At 42.4% G+C, this 18,591-nt stretch overlaps 1 protein-coding gene across 4 annotated transcripts in view; it reads right to left on the bottom strand.

Annotated features, from left to right (window-relative positions):
• Nucleotides 1-623: 623 nt before the first annotated feature.
• The window catches only part of LOC128694869 (lachesin), a 419,456-nt gene continuing 401,488 nt past the window's right edge, over nucleotides 624-18,591 (bottom strand). For 2 of the 4 annotated variants that reach the window (XM_070094348.1, XM_070094349.1), the window contains exons 9-11: nucleotides 17,868-18,029; nucleotides 3,337-3,486; nucleotides 625-2,759 (exon numbers count right to left, since the gene is read on the bottom strand). In XM_070094348.1, coding sequence (XP_069950449.1) covers nucleotides 2,566-2,759; nucleotides 3,337-3,486; nucleotides 17,868-18,029 — 506 coding nt within the window. In that variant the 3' untranslated portion in view covers nucleotides 625-2,565. Of the gene's footprint in view, nucleotides 2,760-3,336; nucleotides 3,487-17,867; nucleotides 18,030-18,591 lie in introns of all 4 variants that reach the window. The other 2 variants (XM_070094350.1, XM_070094351.1) reach the window with 2 other exon arrangements.

Raw genomic sequence — 18,591 nt, 5'->3', positions numbered from 1 at the left:
ATATATATATATATATATATATATATATATATATATATATATATATATATATGGGGTCCACCTCTGGTGTAAATTGTGGGACCCATAGCCTCGGAGAAGTGGATAAAAAGGCTTCAAGGAAGAATATTTGGATTTCTTCCTGAAGCCATTTGAATATTCCACTTCCCCTACCACCCCATCTTTTAAACTATTTTTTTTTTTACCAATAGGAATATTTTATTACATAATATGGTACAGAAGATTTAAGAGATACATTGTTGATATAAAGGTGGCATATACGGTACATGTTGTTACGTGTGTATCACCGATTATAAGGCGAAAATCTCATCCATGTCATATGTCGTGCCGAATAGGCAGAACTTGCGATCTTGGCTTAAATAGCAACGTTCATCTTGCCATATAGGACAAGTGAAAATTTGTGTATGCAGTAATGTCGCCAGAATCATTCTGAACCTAACGAAAAAAAATATATTTCACTGTGTTTGTTTAGTACTAAATTATTGTAAACAAATCTAAAATATATTTAGTTGGGTTAGGCTAAAATAAATTGTTCTTGTTATAATAAGGTTAGGTAAGTTTTCGAAGGTTCTTTTGGTGCAAAATAAAATTTTTTTACATTAACATCAATGAAAAAATATATTTTTAAACGTATAAGAGAAAATTTTAGAAAGGACTTAATTTTAAATACAAAATAATAAATACAGACTTAGGATGAATTCCACGCTCTGGCCCCTATGCTGATTAAGATCTATTGATCCAAGGAAGTGGAGCGGCCTTTCCTCTCCTTCGGGTCAAACCTGATTGCCACCTGTGATATTCTTACGGGTTTAATTCTTCCTCGTAAATATCTATTATGAAATCATTGGTTACCAGAATAAAAGATAGAATAGGGAGATGCAAGAGATAAAGGAGACCAAAGAGACAGAGGAGGAGACAGAAGAGACAGAGGAGACAGAAGAGACAGAGGAGGAAGAGACAGACGAGAAAGAGGAGACAGAAGAGAGAGGAGACAGAGGCAGTAGAGATGGTGAGTGAAGAAAAAAGATGAGGTGTAAAGGAAAAAAGATAAAAGAAGGTTGAAAGGGACAAAGAAAGTGTAACAAAGGCAAAAGAAAGCGTTGAGACGGCAGAAGAAAGGTGGCGTTAGGTGACGTGTTGTGGGGGTTAGATGACGTGTGGTTGTTAGGTGACATGTAGTGGTGTTAGGTGACGTGCGGTGGTGTTAGGTGATGTGTGTTGGCTTTAGGTGACGTGTGGGGGTGTTAGGTGATGCGTGGTGGTGTTAAATGATGTGTGGTAGCTTTTGGTGGTGTATGTTGGTATTAGGTGATGTGTTATGGTGTTAGGTAACGTGTTATGGTACTAGGTAACATGTAGTGGCGCTAAATGACGTGTGATGGTGTTAGGTGATGTGTGGTGGTGCTAGGTGACGTGTGGTGGTGTTAGGTGATGTGTGGTGGCATTAGCTGACGTGTAGTGGTGTTAGGTGATGTGTGGTGGTGTTAGGTGATGTGTGATGGTGCTAGGTGATGTGTGGTGATGTTAGGTGACGTGTGGTGATGTTAGGTGATGTGTGGTGGCTTTAGGTGATGTGTGTTGGTGTTAGGTGATGTGTGATGGTGTTAAGTGATCTGTGGTGGCTTCAGGTGATGTGTGGTGGCTTTAGGTGATGTGTGGTGGCTTTAGGTGATGTGTGTTAGTGTTAGGTGATGTGTATTGGTGTTAGGTGATGTGTGGTGGCTTTAGGTGATGTGTGTTAGTGGGTGATGTATATTGGTGTTAGGTGATGTGTGGTGGCTTTAGGTGATGTGTGTTAGTGTTAGGTGACGTGTGGTGGTGTTAGTTTACGTGTTATGATGTTAGGTGATGTGTCTTGGCTTTACGTGAAGTGTGTTGGTGTTAGATGATGTGTGGTGGTGTTAGGTGATGTGTGATGGTGTTAGGTGACGTGTGGTGGTGTTAGGTGACGTGTGGTGGTGTTAGGTAACGTGTGGTGGTGTTAGGTAACGTGTAGTGATGTTAGGTGGTTTGTGTGGGCCTATTTGGTGGCGTGTAATGTTGTTATGTGACGTCCAGTTAAATGTGATGTCTGGTGATTTCACGCAACGTCTCTTGACGCTAAGTGACATCTATCGGTTCTCGGTGATGCCTGGTGGTGCTGTAACACATCTGCAAGCATTACGAGACCCACAAAAAACATGTGAAAAATGTCAGAATTAGAACATCAGTCATGCTCAACCTTGAACTCGCATGAACACTTGGAGTACGTGTTCACCTGCTTCCTGAGCACTTGGCAACGATCGTAAAGGAGAGGCGACTGGACCAGTACCTGCTACATGTACCAGATCAACCAGCCTCTGAAGGTTGTGTTAGCCTGCGGGCCGTTAGCTGCAACAGCCTGCTTAACCAGGCAGCCAGAAACAGTTGTGTCACAGGTGCCAAAGACAACAGAACGCATGGCATCAGCGGCAGATCTTTAAGATTGCTAAACTGAAGTCCTTAGAAGCTTATCACATATCACAAAATGGATTCCACTGTTATTCTTATGCCGTCCCACTGGACGCATCACACTTGCAGTGGAAGCGGTGACATGTTCAGTGGGAAGAAGACCTTCAGGAGGAAGTGCAAGATTAAGAGGTGTAGCATTCTCACAGTGGAAGAAGCGAGGCTCGGGGCACGCGAAGGATAGTTACGAAGTGCAGGATGGGAGTCGAAGTGCATACCTGTGTTCCTCTCGTCATCTTCCTCGTCTTCCGTGTCTGCGGAGGAAGGAAGGAAGGAGAGGTGTTATTACGTTAAAATGGATTAAGAATGATGCATGTTTCTCTCTCCAGTGTGTCTGACTGTTGATATTTAACCTAGACTTCGTCTCTGCTATACACTGGTTAAATGCAAGCTTAAACCAAATGTGGTTGATGAAGCAACGAAGCCAGAAGAATGCAGATGGTCATGCGAGTTTTGGTAGTGAGATCAAGAATACGTAGGCAAATTAGATGATAAGCAATAAATTAAATAATAGAGAGAGAAAAAGAAAGAGATCATCCTAAAACCATTTTTCTTAACTAAAACACTGAAAACCAATACAGAATCAATCACTTGAACACAGAAGGGTAAAAAACCTTCCAGATTATTTATTCACAAGACACATATTTCCATTTTTCTTCTTGCCCTTAACTCGCACACCTAAGTAATACACAGTAGTCCTTAATCTACATAAAGGTACATAGTTCTTCTGAGCAGATAGTCTGGGTATGGACTTCGAAGTCTTCTGCTGTTTTTTGTATGTCTACTCGTCACCTCTCGCTTCTTCCCCCCAGTCTCCCTACTTTGACTGACCTTTCCTCTTGTTCTTGCCGAGGAGCTTCCGAACATCGAACTCAATAACACCGTCAGGAGTGACGGTGGAGACCATGCCATCGTCGCCATCCTCGTCTTCACCCCTTCGTCTGCCACCACGACGCCTGTCGCTGCGGCCAGCTTGACCCTCTGAAAACGCCTCTCTTTGAGCCTGGTGCAACTGGATGTCTCCTACACTGATGGAACTGTCTCCTACGCTGATGGAACTACACTGATGGAACTGTCTTAACTGATGTAACTGAATATCTCTTGCATCCAGTAGTAAGGAGTTCTGATATTTAATTTTCACAAGACTAGTGAGTTATAAATAAATAACTAAATATATATATATATATATATATATATATATATATATATATATATATATATATATATATATATATATATATATATAACAATTCGCAAACAGGCGAAATTATTTACAAACATTGTTTCTACGTCCACAGCAGGACTCGAACCTACAAACTCTGTATCAGAGTAACCAGAACTTTACCAAGGAGCTAGGGGTGGTAAAGTACTGGTTGCTCTGATAGAGATTGCAGGTTCGAGTCCTACTGTGGACGTAGAGACAATGTTTGTGTGTGTATATATATATATATATATATATATATATATATATATATATATATATATATATATGCAATAAGATTGCAATATGCAGAGTAACCACTGTGAAAAAATAGTGAAATTCCAAGCGCTTTCGTTTGAATGGTTTGAAGGTATATATACCTGGACCACATCAGCTGACGTGAGAATGTTTACCCCATCAGCTGACGTGAGAATGTTTACCCCATCAGCTGACGTGAGAATGTTTACCCCATCAGCTGACGTGAGAATGTTTACCCCATCAGCTGACGTGAGAATGTTTACCCCATCAGCTGACGTGAGAATGTTTACCCCATCAGCTGACGTGAGAATGTTTACCACATCAGCTGACGTGAGAATGTTTACCCCATCAGCTGACGTGAGAATGTTTACCCCATCAGCTGACGTGAGAATGTTTACCCCATCAGCTGACGTGAGAATGTTTACCCCATCAGCTGACGTGAGAATGTTTACCCCATCAGCTGACGTGAGAATGTTTACCACATAAGATAATATGAAAATGCCGTCATTAAAACAATGCAGCTGTAATAGTTGACTGAGGAACACTAAATAGAAGAGCTGATAAAAGTGCATAAAAGGAATAGTTGCGTGGAAGGGAGACACAGAAGTATGGATAGAGGTGAGAGGGAAGAATAAGATGGTTAAAAAGTGTGAAAGGACGAATAAAAGAGGGAGAGGGATAGTTAGAATAAAAAGAATGAGAGGGATAGTCAGAATAAAAACAGGAGGAGTGATTAGATAGTCTAAGAGACACTTGTAATCAAACAATCAAGATCTTTATGAGAGTGATGGATAAGGTCGAGTTATCCCCAACATGAGAGGCGGAACAGAAGCAAATAACAAGAGACTTACGATTAAATTCCATACGTAGTAAAGGTAACAGAGGCACATTAATTACAAAGGTGATAGTGGTGCATTAATTGCTGAGCCCTTAACCGAGGGTTGCAATACACACCATTGCAAAGGTACTTTGAGTAAAATGGCATCGTTTCAACTCTTTCTTTATTATTAAACCATTTAAAAAACACGCGGTTTAGAAGGAATTTGTCTGTGTGTGGTTTATTCTAAACTAGCTCCGTGTGGTCCATACGGGTCTAGAGGTTCCGAATATAGCAACTGAGATACAATATTCCGAAATGAAAATTACGAACGTATATATATATATATATATATATATATATATAAATATATATATATATATATATATATATATATATATATATATATATATATATATATATATATATATATATATTAGTATTAAAAAAGGCTTAATCTCAGGGACTCTAAATTTAAATTATCTCTAAATCTAAACTATTTCTGAACGTAAGTTATCCATGACGTCACGTACAATATAAACTTATATCTTCAACTTAAATTACAATAATGTCAGCAGTAGTTATGTGATACGTTAATATTCCTACGTTCAGACTTCAACATTTGTGTAATTTATGAACATGACATTCTTAATGTCTTCAAAATAATAATAATAATAATTATTAATATTTATAATGCTACGAGAATAATAGTAATAATAATAATAATAATGTAAGGATGTCAAAAAATTATTAACACAAACAGTAATAATAATAATAATAATAATAATAATAATAATAATAATAATAATAATAATAACACTAATAATAATAGTAAATTAAAAAAATCTATTATTATTATTATTATTATTATTATTATTATTTTGTCTGAGGATCAAGACAGTGAAGGAATATCAGTCGTCATAATTTCCAACAAACACTGCTATATAATTAGTATAGCTTGAAGATACATAGCACAGAGCTTGAAGATACATAGCACAGAGCTTGAAGATACATAGCACAGGGCATGAAGATACATAGCACAGGGCATGAAGATACATAGCACAGGGCATGAAGATACATAGCACAGGGCATGAAGATACATAGCACAGGGCATGAAGATACATAGCACAGGGCATGAAGATACATAGCACAGGGCATGAAGACACATAGCACAGAGCTTGAAGATACATAGCACAGGGCATGAAGATACATAGCACAGGGCATGAAGATACATAGCACAGGGCATGAAGATACATAGCACAGGGCATGAAGATACATAGCACAGGGCATGAAGATACATAGCACATGGCATGAAGACACATAGCACAGAGCTTGAAGATACATAGCACAGGGCATGAAGATACATAGCACAGGGCATGAAGATACATAGCACAGAGCTTGAAGATACATAGCACAGAGCTTGAAGATACATAGCACAGGGCACGAAGATACATAGCACAGGGCATGAAGATACATAGCACAGGGCATGAAGATACATAGCACAGAGCTTGAAGATACATAGCACAGGGCATGAAGATACATAGCACAGGGCATGAAGACACATAGCACAGGGCATGAAGATACATAGCACAGGGCATGAAGATACATAGCACAGAGCTTGAAGATACATAGCACAGGGCATGAAGATACATAGCACAGAGCTTGAAGATACATAGCACAGAGCTTGAAGATACATAGCACAGGGCATGAAGATACATAGCACAGGGCATGAAGATACATAGCACAGAGCTTGAAGATACATAGCACAGGGCATGAAGATACATAGCACAGAGCTTGAAGATACATAGCACAGGGCATGAAGATACATAGCACAGGGCATGAAGATACATAGCACAGAGCTTGAAGATACATAGCACAGGGCATGAAGATACATAGCACAAGGCATGAAGATACATAGCACAGAGCTTGAAGATACATAGCACAGGGCATGAAGATACATAGCACAGGGCATGAAGATACATAGCACAGAGCTTGAAGATACATAGCACAGGGCATGAAGATACATAGCACAGGGCATGAAGATACATAGCACAGAGCTTGAAGATACATAGCACAGGGCTTGAAGATACATAGCACAGGGCATGAAGATACATAGCACAGGGCATGAAGATACATAGCAGAGGGCATGAAGATACATAGCACAGAGCTTGAAGATACATAGCACAGGGCATGAAGATACATAGCACAGGGCATGAAGATACATAGCAGAGGGCATGAAGATACATAGCACAGAGCTTGAAGATACATAGCACAGGGCATGAAGATACATAGCACAGGGCATGAAGATACATAGCACAGGGCATGAAGATACATAGCACAGGGCATGAAGATGCATAGCACAGAGCTTGAAGATGCATAGCACAGGGCATGAAGATACATAGCACAGGGCATGAAGATACATAGCAAAGGGCATGAAGATACATAGCACATGGCATGAAGATACATAGCACAGTGCTTGAAGATACATAGCACAGGGCATGAAGATACATAGCAAAGGGCATGAAGATACATAGCACATGGCATGAAGATACATAGCATGAAGATACATAGCACAGATACATAGCAGAGTTTGAAGATACATAGCACAGAAGATACATAGCAGCTTGAAGATACATAGCACAGAGATACATAGCACAGTGCATGAAGATACATAGCACAGGGCATGAAGATACATAGCACAGAAGATACATAGCAGAGCTTGAAGATACATAGCACAGGGCATGAAGATACATAGCACATGAAGGCATGAAGATACATAGCACAGGGCATGAAGATACATAGCAGAGGGCATGAAGATACATAGCACAGGGCATGAAGATACATAGCACAGAGCTTGAAGATACATAGCACAGGGCATGAAGATACATAGCACAGGGCATGAAGATACATAGCACAGGGCATGAAGATACATAGCACAGGGCATGAAGATACATAGCACAGGGCATGAAGATACATAGCACAGGGCATGAAGATACATAGCACAGGGCATGAAGATACATAGCACAGAGCTTGAAGATACATAGCACAGGGCATGAAGATACATAGCACAGAGTTTGAAGATACATAGCACAGGGCATGAAGATACATAGCACAGAGCTTGAAGATACATAGCACAGGGCATGAAGATACGTAGCACAGAGTTTGAAGATACATAGCACAGGGCATGAAGATACATAGCACAGGGCATGAAGATACATAGCACAGGGCATGAAGATACATAGCACAGAAGCATAGCACAGAGCTTGAAGATACATAGCACAGGGCATGAAGATACATAGCACATAGCACAGGGCATGAAGATTGAAGATACATAGCACAGGGCATGAAGATACATAGCACAGGGCATGAAGATACATAGCACAGGGCATGAAGATACATAGCACAGGGCATGAAGATACATAGCACAGGGCATGAAGATACATAGCACAGGGCATGAAGATACATAGCACAGGGCATGAAGATACATAGCACAGGGCATGAAGATACATAGCACAGGGCATGAAGATACATAGCACAGGGCATGAAGATACATAGCACATGAAGATACATAGCACAGGGCATGAAGATACATAGCACAGGGCATGAAGATACATAGCACAGGGCATGAAGATACATAGCACAGGGCATGAAGATACATAGCACAGGGCTTGAAGATACATAGCACAGGGCATGAAGATACATAGCACAGGGCATGAAGATACATAGCACAGGGCATGAAGATACATAGCACAGGGCATGAAGATACATAGCACAGGGCTTGAAGATACATAGCACAGGGCATGAAGATACATAGCACAGGGCATGAAGATACATAGCACAGGGCTTGAAGATACATAGCACAGGGCATGAAGATACATAGCACAGAAGATACATAGCATGAAGATACATAGCACAGGGCATGAAGATACATAGCACAGAGCATGAAGATACATAGCACAGAGCATGAAGATACATAGCACAGGGCATGAAGATACATAGCACAGAGCTTGAAGATACATAGCACAGGGCATGAAGATACATAGCACAGAGCATGAAGATACATAGCACAGGGCATGAAGATACATAGCACAGGGCATGAAGATACATAGCACAGGGCATGAAGATACATAGCACAGGACATGAAGATACATAGCACAAGGCTTGAAGATACATAGCACAGGGCATGAAGATACATAGAACAGGGCTTGAAGATACATAGCACAGGGCTTGAAGATACATAGCACAGGGCATGAAGATACATAGCACAGGGCATGAAGATACATAGCACAGGGCTTGAAGATACATAGCACAGGGCTTGAAGATACATAGCACAGGGCTTACATAGCACAGGGCTTGAGGATACATAGCACAGGGCTTGAAGATATATAGCACAGGGCTTGAAGATACATAGCACAGGGCTTGAAGATACATAGCACAGGGCATGAAGATACATAGCACAGGGCATGAAGATACATAGCACAGGGCATGAAGATACATAGCACAGGGCATGAAGATACATAGCACAGGGCATGAAGATACATAGCACAGGGCATGAAGATACATAGCACAGGGCATGAAGATACATAGCACAGGGCATGAAGATACATAGCACAGGGCATGAAGATACATAGCACAGGGCATGAAGATACATAGCACAGGGCATGAAGATACATAGCACAGGGCATGAAGATACATAGCACAGGGCAGGACGATACATAGGGCATGAAGATACATAGCACAGGGCATGAAGATACATAGCACAGAGCATGAAGATACATAGCACAGGGCATGAAGATACATAGCACAGGGCATGAAGATACATAGCACAGGGCATGAAGATACATAGCACAGGGCATGAAGATACATAGCACAGGGCATGAAGATACATAGCACAGAGCATGAAGATACATAGCACAGGGCATGAAGATACATAGCACAGGGCATGAAGATACATAGCACAGGGCATGAAGATACATAGCACAGGGCATGAAGATACATAGCACAGGGCATGAAGATACATAGCACAGAGCTTGAAGATACATAGCACAGGGCATGAAGATACATAGCACAGGGCTTGAAGATACATAGCACAGGGCTTGAAGATACATAGCACAGGGCATGAAGATACATAGCACAGGGCATGAAGATACATAGCACAGGGCATGAAGATACATAGCACAGGGCTTGAAGATACATAGCACAGGGCATGAAGATACATAGCACAGGGCATGAAGATACATAGCACAGGGCATGAAGATACATAGCACAGGGCATGAAGATACATAGCACAGGGCTTGAAGATACATAGCACAGGGCATGAAGATACATAGCACAGGGCATGAAGATACATAGCACAGGGCTTGAAGATACATAGCACAGGGCATGAAGATACATAGCACAGGGCATGAAGATACATAGCACAGGGCATGAAGATACATAGCACAGGGCATGAAGATACATAGCACAGGGCATGAAGATACATAGCACAGGGCATGAAGATACATAGCTCAGGGCAGGAAGATACATAGCACATGGGCATGAAGATACATAGCACAGGGCATGAAGCACAGGGCATGAAGATACATAGCACATAGGGCATGATACAAGCATAGCACAGGGCATGCAGATACATAGCACAGGCCATGAAGATACATAGCACAGGGCTTGAAGATGCATAGCACAGGGCATGAAGATACATAGCACAGTGCTTGAAGATACATAGCACAGGGCTTGAAGATACATAGCACAGGGCTTGCAAATACATAGCACAGGGCTTGAAGATACATAGCACAGGGCATGAAGATACATAGCACAGGGCTTGAGGATCCATAGCACAGGGCATGAAGATACATAGCACAGGGCATGAAGATACATAGCACAGGGCATGAAGATACATAGCACAGGGCATGAAGATACATAGCACAGGGCATGAAGATACATAGCACAGGGCTTGAAGATACATAGCACAGGGCTTGAAGATACATAGCACAGGGCATGAAGATACATAGCACAGGGCATGAAGATACATAGCACAGGGCATGAAGATACATAGCACAGGGCATGAAGATACATAGCACAGGGCATGAAGATACATAGCACAGGGCATGAAGATACATAGCACAGGGCATGAAGATACATAGCACAGGGCATGAAGATACATAGCACAGGGCTTGAAGATACATAGCACAGGGCATGAAGATACATAGCACAGGGCATGAAGATACATAGCACAGGGCATGAAGATACATAGCACAGGGCATGAAGATACATAGCACAGGGCATGAAGATACATAGCACAGGGCATGAAGATACATAGCACAGGGCATGAAGATACATAGCACAGGGCATGAAGATACATAGCACAGGGCATGAAGATACATAGCACAGGGCATGAAGATACATAGCACAGGGCATGAAGATACATAGCACAGGGCTTGAAGATTCATAGCACAGGGCATGAAGATACATAGCACAGGGCATGAAGATACGTAGCATTTGGCATGAAGATACATAGCACAGGGCATGAAGATACGTAGCACAGGGCGTGAAGATACATAGCACAGGGCATGAAGATACATAGCACAGGGCTTGAAGATACATAGCACAGGGCATGAAGATACATAGAACAGGGCTTGAAGATACATAGCACAGGGCTTGAAGATACATAGCACAGGGCATGAAGATACATAGCACAGGGCTTGAAGATACATAGCACAGGGCTTGAAGATACATAGCACAGGGCTTGAAGATACATAGCACAGGGCATGAAGATACATAGCACAGGGCATGAAGATACATAGCACAGGGCTTGAAGATACATAGCACAGGGCATGAAGATACATAGCACAGGGCATGAAGATACATAGAAAAGGGCTTGAAGATACATAGCACAGGACATGAAGATACATAGAACAGGGCTTTAAGATACATAGCACAGGGCTTGAAGATACATAGCACAGGGCATGAAGATACATAGCACAGGGCATGAAGATACATAGCAGAGGGCTTGAAGATACATAGCACAGGGCTTGAAGATACATAGAGCAGGACTTGAAGATACATAGCACAGGGCACGAAGATACATAGCACAGGGCTTGAGGATACATAGCACAGGACTTGAAGATACATAGCACAGGGTTTGAAGATACATAGCACAGGGCATGAAGATACATAGCACAGGGCTTGAAGATACATAGCACAGGGCATGAAGATACATAGCACAAGGCTTGAAGATACATAGCTCAGGGCTTGAAGATACATAGCACAGGGCATGAAGATACATAGCACAGGGCATGATACATAGCACAGGGCATGAAGATACATAGGACAGGGCTTGAAGATACATAGCAAAGGGCATGAAGTTACATAGCACAGGGCATGAAGATACATAACAAAGGGCATGAAGATACATAGCAAAGGGCATGAAGATACATAGCACATGGCATGAAGATACATAGCACAGAGCTTGAAGATACATAGCACAGGGCTTGAAGATACATAGCACAAGGCATGAAGATACATAGCACAGAGCTTGATACATAGCACAGGGCATGAAGATACATAGCACAGGGTATGAAGATACATAGCACAGGGCATGAAGATACATAGCACAGGGCTTGAAGATACATAGCACTGAGCTTGAAGATACATAGCACTGGGCATGAAGATACATAGCACAGGGCTTGAAGATGCATAGCACAGGGCTTGAAGATACATAGCACAGTGCATGAAGATACATAGCACAGTGCATGAAGATACATAGCACTGGGCATGAAGATACATAGCATTTGGCATGCAGATACATAGCAAAGGGCATGAGGATACATAGCACAGGTCTTGAAGATACATAACACTGGGCATGAAGATACATAGCACAGTGCTTGAAGATACATAGCACAGGGCTTGAAGATACATAGCACAGGGCTTGAAGATACATAGCACAGGGCATGAAGATACATAGCACAGGACTTGAAGATACATAGCACTGGACATGAAGATACATAGCACAGGGCATGAAGATACATAGCACAGGGCTTGAAGATACATAGCACTGAGCTTGAAGATACATAGCACTGGGCATGAAGATACATAGCAAAGGGCATGAGGATACATAGCACAGGTCTTGAAGATACATAACACTGGGCATGAAGATACATAGCATAGGGCTTGAAGATACATAGCATAGAGCTTGAAGATACATAGCACAGGGCTTGAAAATACATAGCACAGGGCTTGAAGATACATAGCACAGGGCATGAAGATACATAGCACAGGGCATGAAGATACATAGCACAGGGCATGAAGATACATAGCACAGAGCTTGAAGATCCATAGCACAGGGCTTGAAGATACATAGCACGGGGCATGAAGATACATAGCACAGGATATGAGGATCCATAGCACAGGGCTTGAAGATACATAGCATTGGGAATGAAGATACATAGCACAGGGTATGAAGATATATAGCACAGGGCTTGAAGATACATAGCATTGGGAATGAAGATACATAGCACAGGGTATGAAGATACATAGCACAGGGCTTGATACATAGCACAAGGCTTGAAGATACATAGCACTGGGCATGATTCATAGCACAGTGTTTGAAGATGCATAGCACAGGGTATGAAGATATATAGCACAGAGCTTGATACATAGCACAGGGCTTGAAGATACATAGCACTGAGCTTGAAGATACATAGCACTAAGCATGAAGATACATAGCACAGGACTTGAAGATACATAGCACAGGGCCTGAAGATACCTAGCACAGGGCTTGATACATAGCACAGGGCTTGAAGATACATAGCACTGGGCATGAAGATTCGTAGGACATGGCTTAAAGATACATAGCACAGGGCTTGAAGATACATAACACTGGGCTTGAAGATACATAGCACAGGGCTTGAAAATACATAGCACAAGGCTTGAAGATGCATAGCACTGGGCTTGAAGATACATAGCACAGGGCTTGAAGATACATAGCACTGAGCTTGAAGATACATAGCACAGGGTTAGAAGATACATAGCACCTGGCATGAAGAAACATAGCACAGGGCTTGAAGATACATAGCACAGGGCTTGAAGATACTTAGAACTGGGCTTGAACATACATAGCTCAGGGCTTGAAGATCCATTGCACTGGATTTGAAGATTCATAGCACTGGGCTTGAAGATACGCAACACAGGGCTTGAAGATACATAACACAGGGCTTGAAGATACATAACACAGGGCTTGAAGATACATAGAACTGGACTTGATACATAGCGCTGGCTTAACGATCCATAGAACAGGGCTTGAAGACACAGAGCACAGAGCTTGATACATAGCACCGGAGTTGATACATAGCAGTGGGATTGAAGATCCATTGCACCAGGCTTGAAGACACAGCACAGAGCTTGAAGATACATAGCACAGAGCTTGAAGATACATAGCACAGAGCTTGAAGATACATAGCACAGAACTTGAAGATACATAGCACAGGGCTTGAAGAAACATAGCACAGGGCTTGAAGATACCTAGCACAGGGCTTGAAGATACCTAGCACTTGGCTTGAAGATACATAGCGCAGGGCTTGAAGATACATAGCACTGAGCTTGAAGATACAACACAGAGCTTGGTACATAGCACTGAGCTTAAAGATACATATTACAGGGTTTGAGGATACATAGCACAGAGCTTGAAGATACATAGCACAGAACTTGAAGATACATAGCAGAGAACTTGAAGGTACATAGCACAGGACTTGAAGAAACATAGCACAGGGCTTGAAGATACTTAGCAATGGGCTTGAAGATACATAGCGCAGGGCTTGAAGATACATAGCACTGAGCTTGAAGATACATAGCACCGAGCTTGAAGACACAACACAGAGCTTGGTACATAGCACTGAGCTTAAAGATACATAGTACAGGGTTTGAAGATACATAGCACTGGGCTTGAAGATACATAGCGCAGGGCTTGAAGATCCATAGCACTGAGCTTGAAGATACATAGCGCAGGGCTTGAAGATACATAGCACTGATCTTGAAGATACATAGAATAGGGCTTGAAGATACATAGCACAGGGCTTGAAGGTACATAGCACTGAGCTTAAGATACATAGCACAGGGCTTGAAGGTACATAGCACTGAGCTTAAGATACATAGCACCGGGCTTGAAGGTGCATGCTTTCCTCGCTACAGTACCTGGACACGAACATCAAAGTTTTTGTGAACGCATCATACGTGGAGGCACGAAATACTAGTGAACTCTGGAGGGCAGTGAGAAGCGGGTTCCGTTCCTATTTTAACATCACCCGGGAAGATATCACAGGGTGGAATATTACTCTCCCTAAGGTGAATATCAGTGATAATATTGCTCTCCCTATGGTGAATATCAATGATAATATTGCTCTCCCTATGGTGAATATCAGTGATAATATTGCTCTCCCTATGGTGAATATCAGTGATAATATTGCTCTCTCTATGGTGAATATCAGGGATAATATTGTTTTTTCCCCTATGGCAGATATCGGTGATATATATTTTACCTATATGGGGGACGCAAAGTTTTGATGGTCAAAAAAAAATTGGGGAAGCTTTGGGTTCTCTTTGTTTGCTTAAAGTTGTTGACTATGCATTGTACGTCTTCGTAGGCTAATTGTCAACGAGGTTTCGCTACGAGGAATTAGGTACAGCATCTGAGCATCTTTATTTAAAGACGTTTCTCCAATGTAGGATAATTTTTTATGTAATACGGAAGTGATATAGAGTTTCTCAACTTGTCGGTATTATATATCCTTATTGTAGTGAGTTTTCGCTCCGTTTTTCTACAGAAAAAATAAATCCTTTGTTGTGGTTCTTCGGAGAGATACCTTGAAAGGGAGGTTCCTTGAGGCCAGTGAAGGGACCTTGACTTTAAAGGGACGTTCCTTGAGACAGGTGAAGGGACCTTGACCTTAAGAGATACCATTTCCTATTCTTCGACTGAATCTAATTGCCTCTCGTTCCCCAGGAGTTGGGTGACTCTCCTACGGTTTTTCGTGCTCTCCTACGAATGTAATAGTCTTACAGGCGGTGAATTCTGATAGTGTAAGAGAAAAGCTACACACACACACACACACACACACACACACACACACACACACACACACACACACACACACACACACACACACACCAGTCTTATCCCGGACGGTGAGAGAAGAACGGCTGGGGTTTAGCGCTCAATTAGAGAGGAGAGTTTAGATTTTGAGATATTTTCCCGAGAATGCAGAATGGTGGCACTGAAAGTGTGTTGGAACATATTTTGTGTGTGTGAGAGAGAGAAAGAGAGAGAGAGAAACAAGGACGTTGAAGAAATAACATGTATACAGACAGCGTTCTGCCGACAGTAGTGAGAAGAGAGAGGTTGGAAAACACACTTCTTCTGGGACAAACATTTCGCTCTCTGGCTTGATAAAAAGCTCTACTCAGAGCGAAACGTTGTTCACAAAAGCTTGTCCTTCAACAAGTATCTTTTCTTTCAAGAAAATACCCTCACACTGAACCTTAAAGACAGTGCGGTCTAAGACCTAAAGTAACTGAGAACTCTCCCCCCCCCAAAAAAAAAAAATGGTCTAGAAGACAGCAGACACAGTCCTTCAGCAGAAAGGGGAAGTAGAACCCAGCAGACGTCTTCCCCTAGCAGACATGAGGATATATCCTTTCCAATAGCTGGAATTATTGGCCCCCCTCCCCCTCCTCCCCCCTAACCGCCTCCTCCCCCTCCTCCCCCTAACCCTTCTCCCCCCTCAAAAAAAATGGAAATTTTCTCAGATTATTAAAATAGTTTTTGCGGAGATTAGTTTAAATCAAAATATATGTACTTAAAAATATATTAATAACTCGAAAATAATAGAAAATGAGGAAAGGGACAGGGAGATAAGACGATAAAAGCCCAGACATATAGAGGAACAGGGAAGAGAGAGAGAGAGAGGGAGAGAGAGAGGGAGGGAGGGAGGAAGGGGGGAGAGAGGATGGATAGGAAGCCAAAATGCAGGAAGACAAGCAAGGAGCATGCAAGCAGGGCTTGCGGGAACAAACAGGCAGTAATCAAGGCGGAAATCAACCAGGAAGGCAAGCAAGCCGAGTAAAGCCTCCAAACAAGGGTACCACAAGCAAGTGCGGTCACTGCCACCACTGCTACAAGCATTGCTACCACCCCTGCTACCGCTACTACCACTACTGCTACAAACACTACTACCACCACTGCTACTATCACTGCTACAACCACCGCTACAGGCATTGCTACCACCACTGCTATAAGCATTGCTACCACCACTGCTAGCATCACTGCTACAAGCATTGCTATTACCGCTGCTACAAGCACTGCTACCACCACTACTACAAACATTGCCACCACCACTGCTACTACCACTGTCACAAGCACTGCTACCACCACTATAACAAGCATTGCCACCACCACTGCTACCACCACTACTACAAGCACTGCCACCACCACTGCTACTACCACTGTCACAAGCACTGCTACCACCACTACTACAAGCATTGCCACCACCACTGCTACTACCACTGTCACAAGCATTACTACCACCACTACTACAAGCACTTCTACCACGACTCACGAAATCGTAATGACACGATTGCAAACAAACCATACCACGGGCGGGGATAGAACCCGCGATCAGAGTCTCAAAACTCCAGACCGTCGCGTTAGCCACTGGACCAGTGGCTAACGGTCTGGAGTTTTGAGACTCTGGTCGCGGGTTCTATCCCCACCCGTGGTATGGTTTGACTGCTACTACTACTGCTACAACCACTATTACCACCACTGCTACAAGCATTGCTACCACTACTGCTACAGCCACTACTACCACCACTACTACAAACACTGCTACCACTACTGCTACAACCACTATTACCACCACTGCTACAAGCATTGCTACCACAACTGCTACAACCACTATTACCACCACTGCTACAAGCATTGCTACCACAACTGCTACAACCACTACTACCACCACTGCTACAAGCATTGCTACCACTACTGCTACACCCACTACTACCACCACTGCTACAAGCATTTCCACTACCACCACCACTTACCCTTCCTCCTGTGGTTCTTCGTGTGATTCTCTCCCTGTGGTTCACCATCCCACCCTTCCTCCAGTTCATTATTCTCTTCCCCTTTCTTCTTCTTCTTTTTCTTCCTGTCTTCTTCACTCTCCTTGAGGTCAGGGACGTTCACCATCAACTGGCGAGGAATTTCTGCAAAACAATAACAAATAATATTTGTAAACAATTTTGTATTTCCACTTTTCACACTTAAATATTAAAAATATATTTGTAATACACCGGAAGTATAGTATACAACGAGAGGTGTATGTCTCTCTCTGTATATACACTGGTGGTAAACAGGTTACATACGGCCTTAATGGCCCCTCGTGTTGTCTTTCTTTGTTGGGTTTATAAGGGCCACTGACATCTTATGCCGTTAAGACCTCGTGTAGTCGATAATGTAATGTTTATACTGAAGGTAAATTGAAGTTGGTGAAGCTGACTTGTCAGTTTAGGTGTTGGTGAGTCAGAGATGAGATCTACCATCCTGCAAGAGTTATTTACTCATGTTTCTCATCCCTGGATACTCATGGTCACCTCATTCAACTGGATACTCTCATGCGACTTCATGATCTCATTCTTTGACTCCATGATTTCATTGTTTGACCTTATTCTTTGATTTCATGACCTCTCATTCTTTGGCTCCATGATATCTCTCTCTCTCCAACCTCTGAATTCTCTCTACGAATCGAAAAATTCCCAGGTGGGCGAA

The sequence above is a fragment of the Cherax quadricarinatus genome, chromosome 45, assembly GCF_038502225.1.
Source record: "Cherax quadricarinatus isolate ZL_2023a chromosome 45, ASM3850222v1, whole genome shotgun sequence".
Taxonomy (NCBI): domain Eukaryota; kingdom Metazoa; phylum Arthropoda; class Malacostraca; order Decapoda; family Parastacidae; genus Cherax; species Cherax quadricarinatus.
This window is presented reverse-complemented; position numbering and strand designations above follow the sequence as displayed.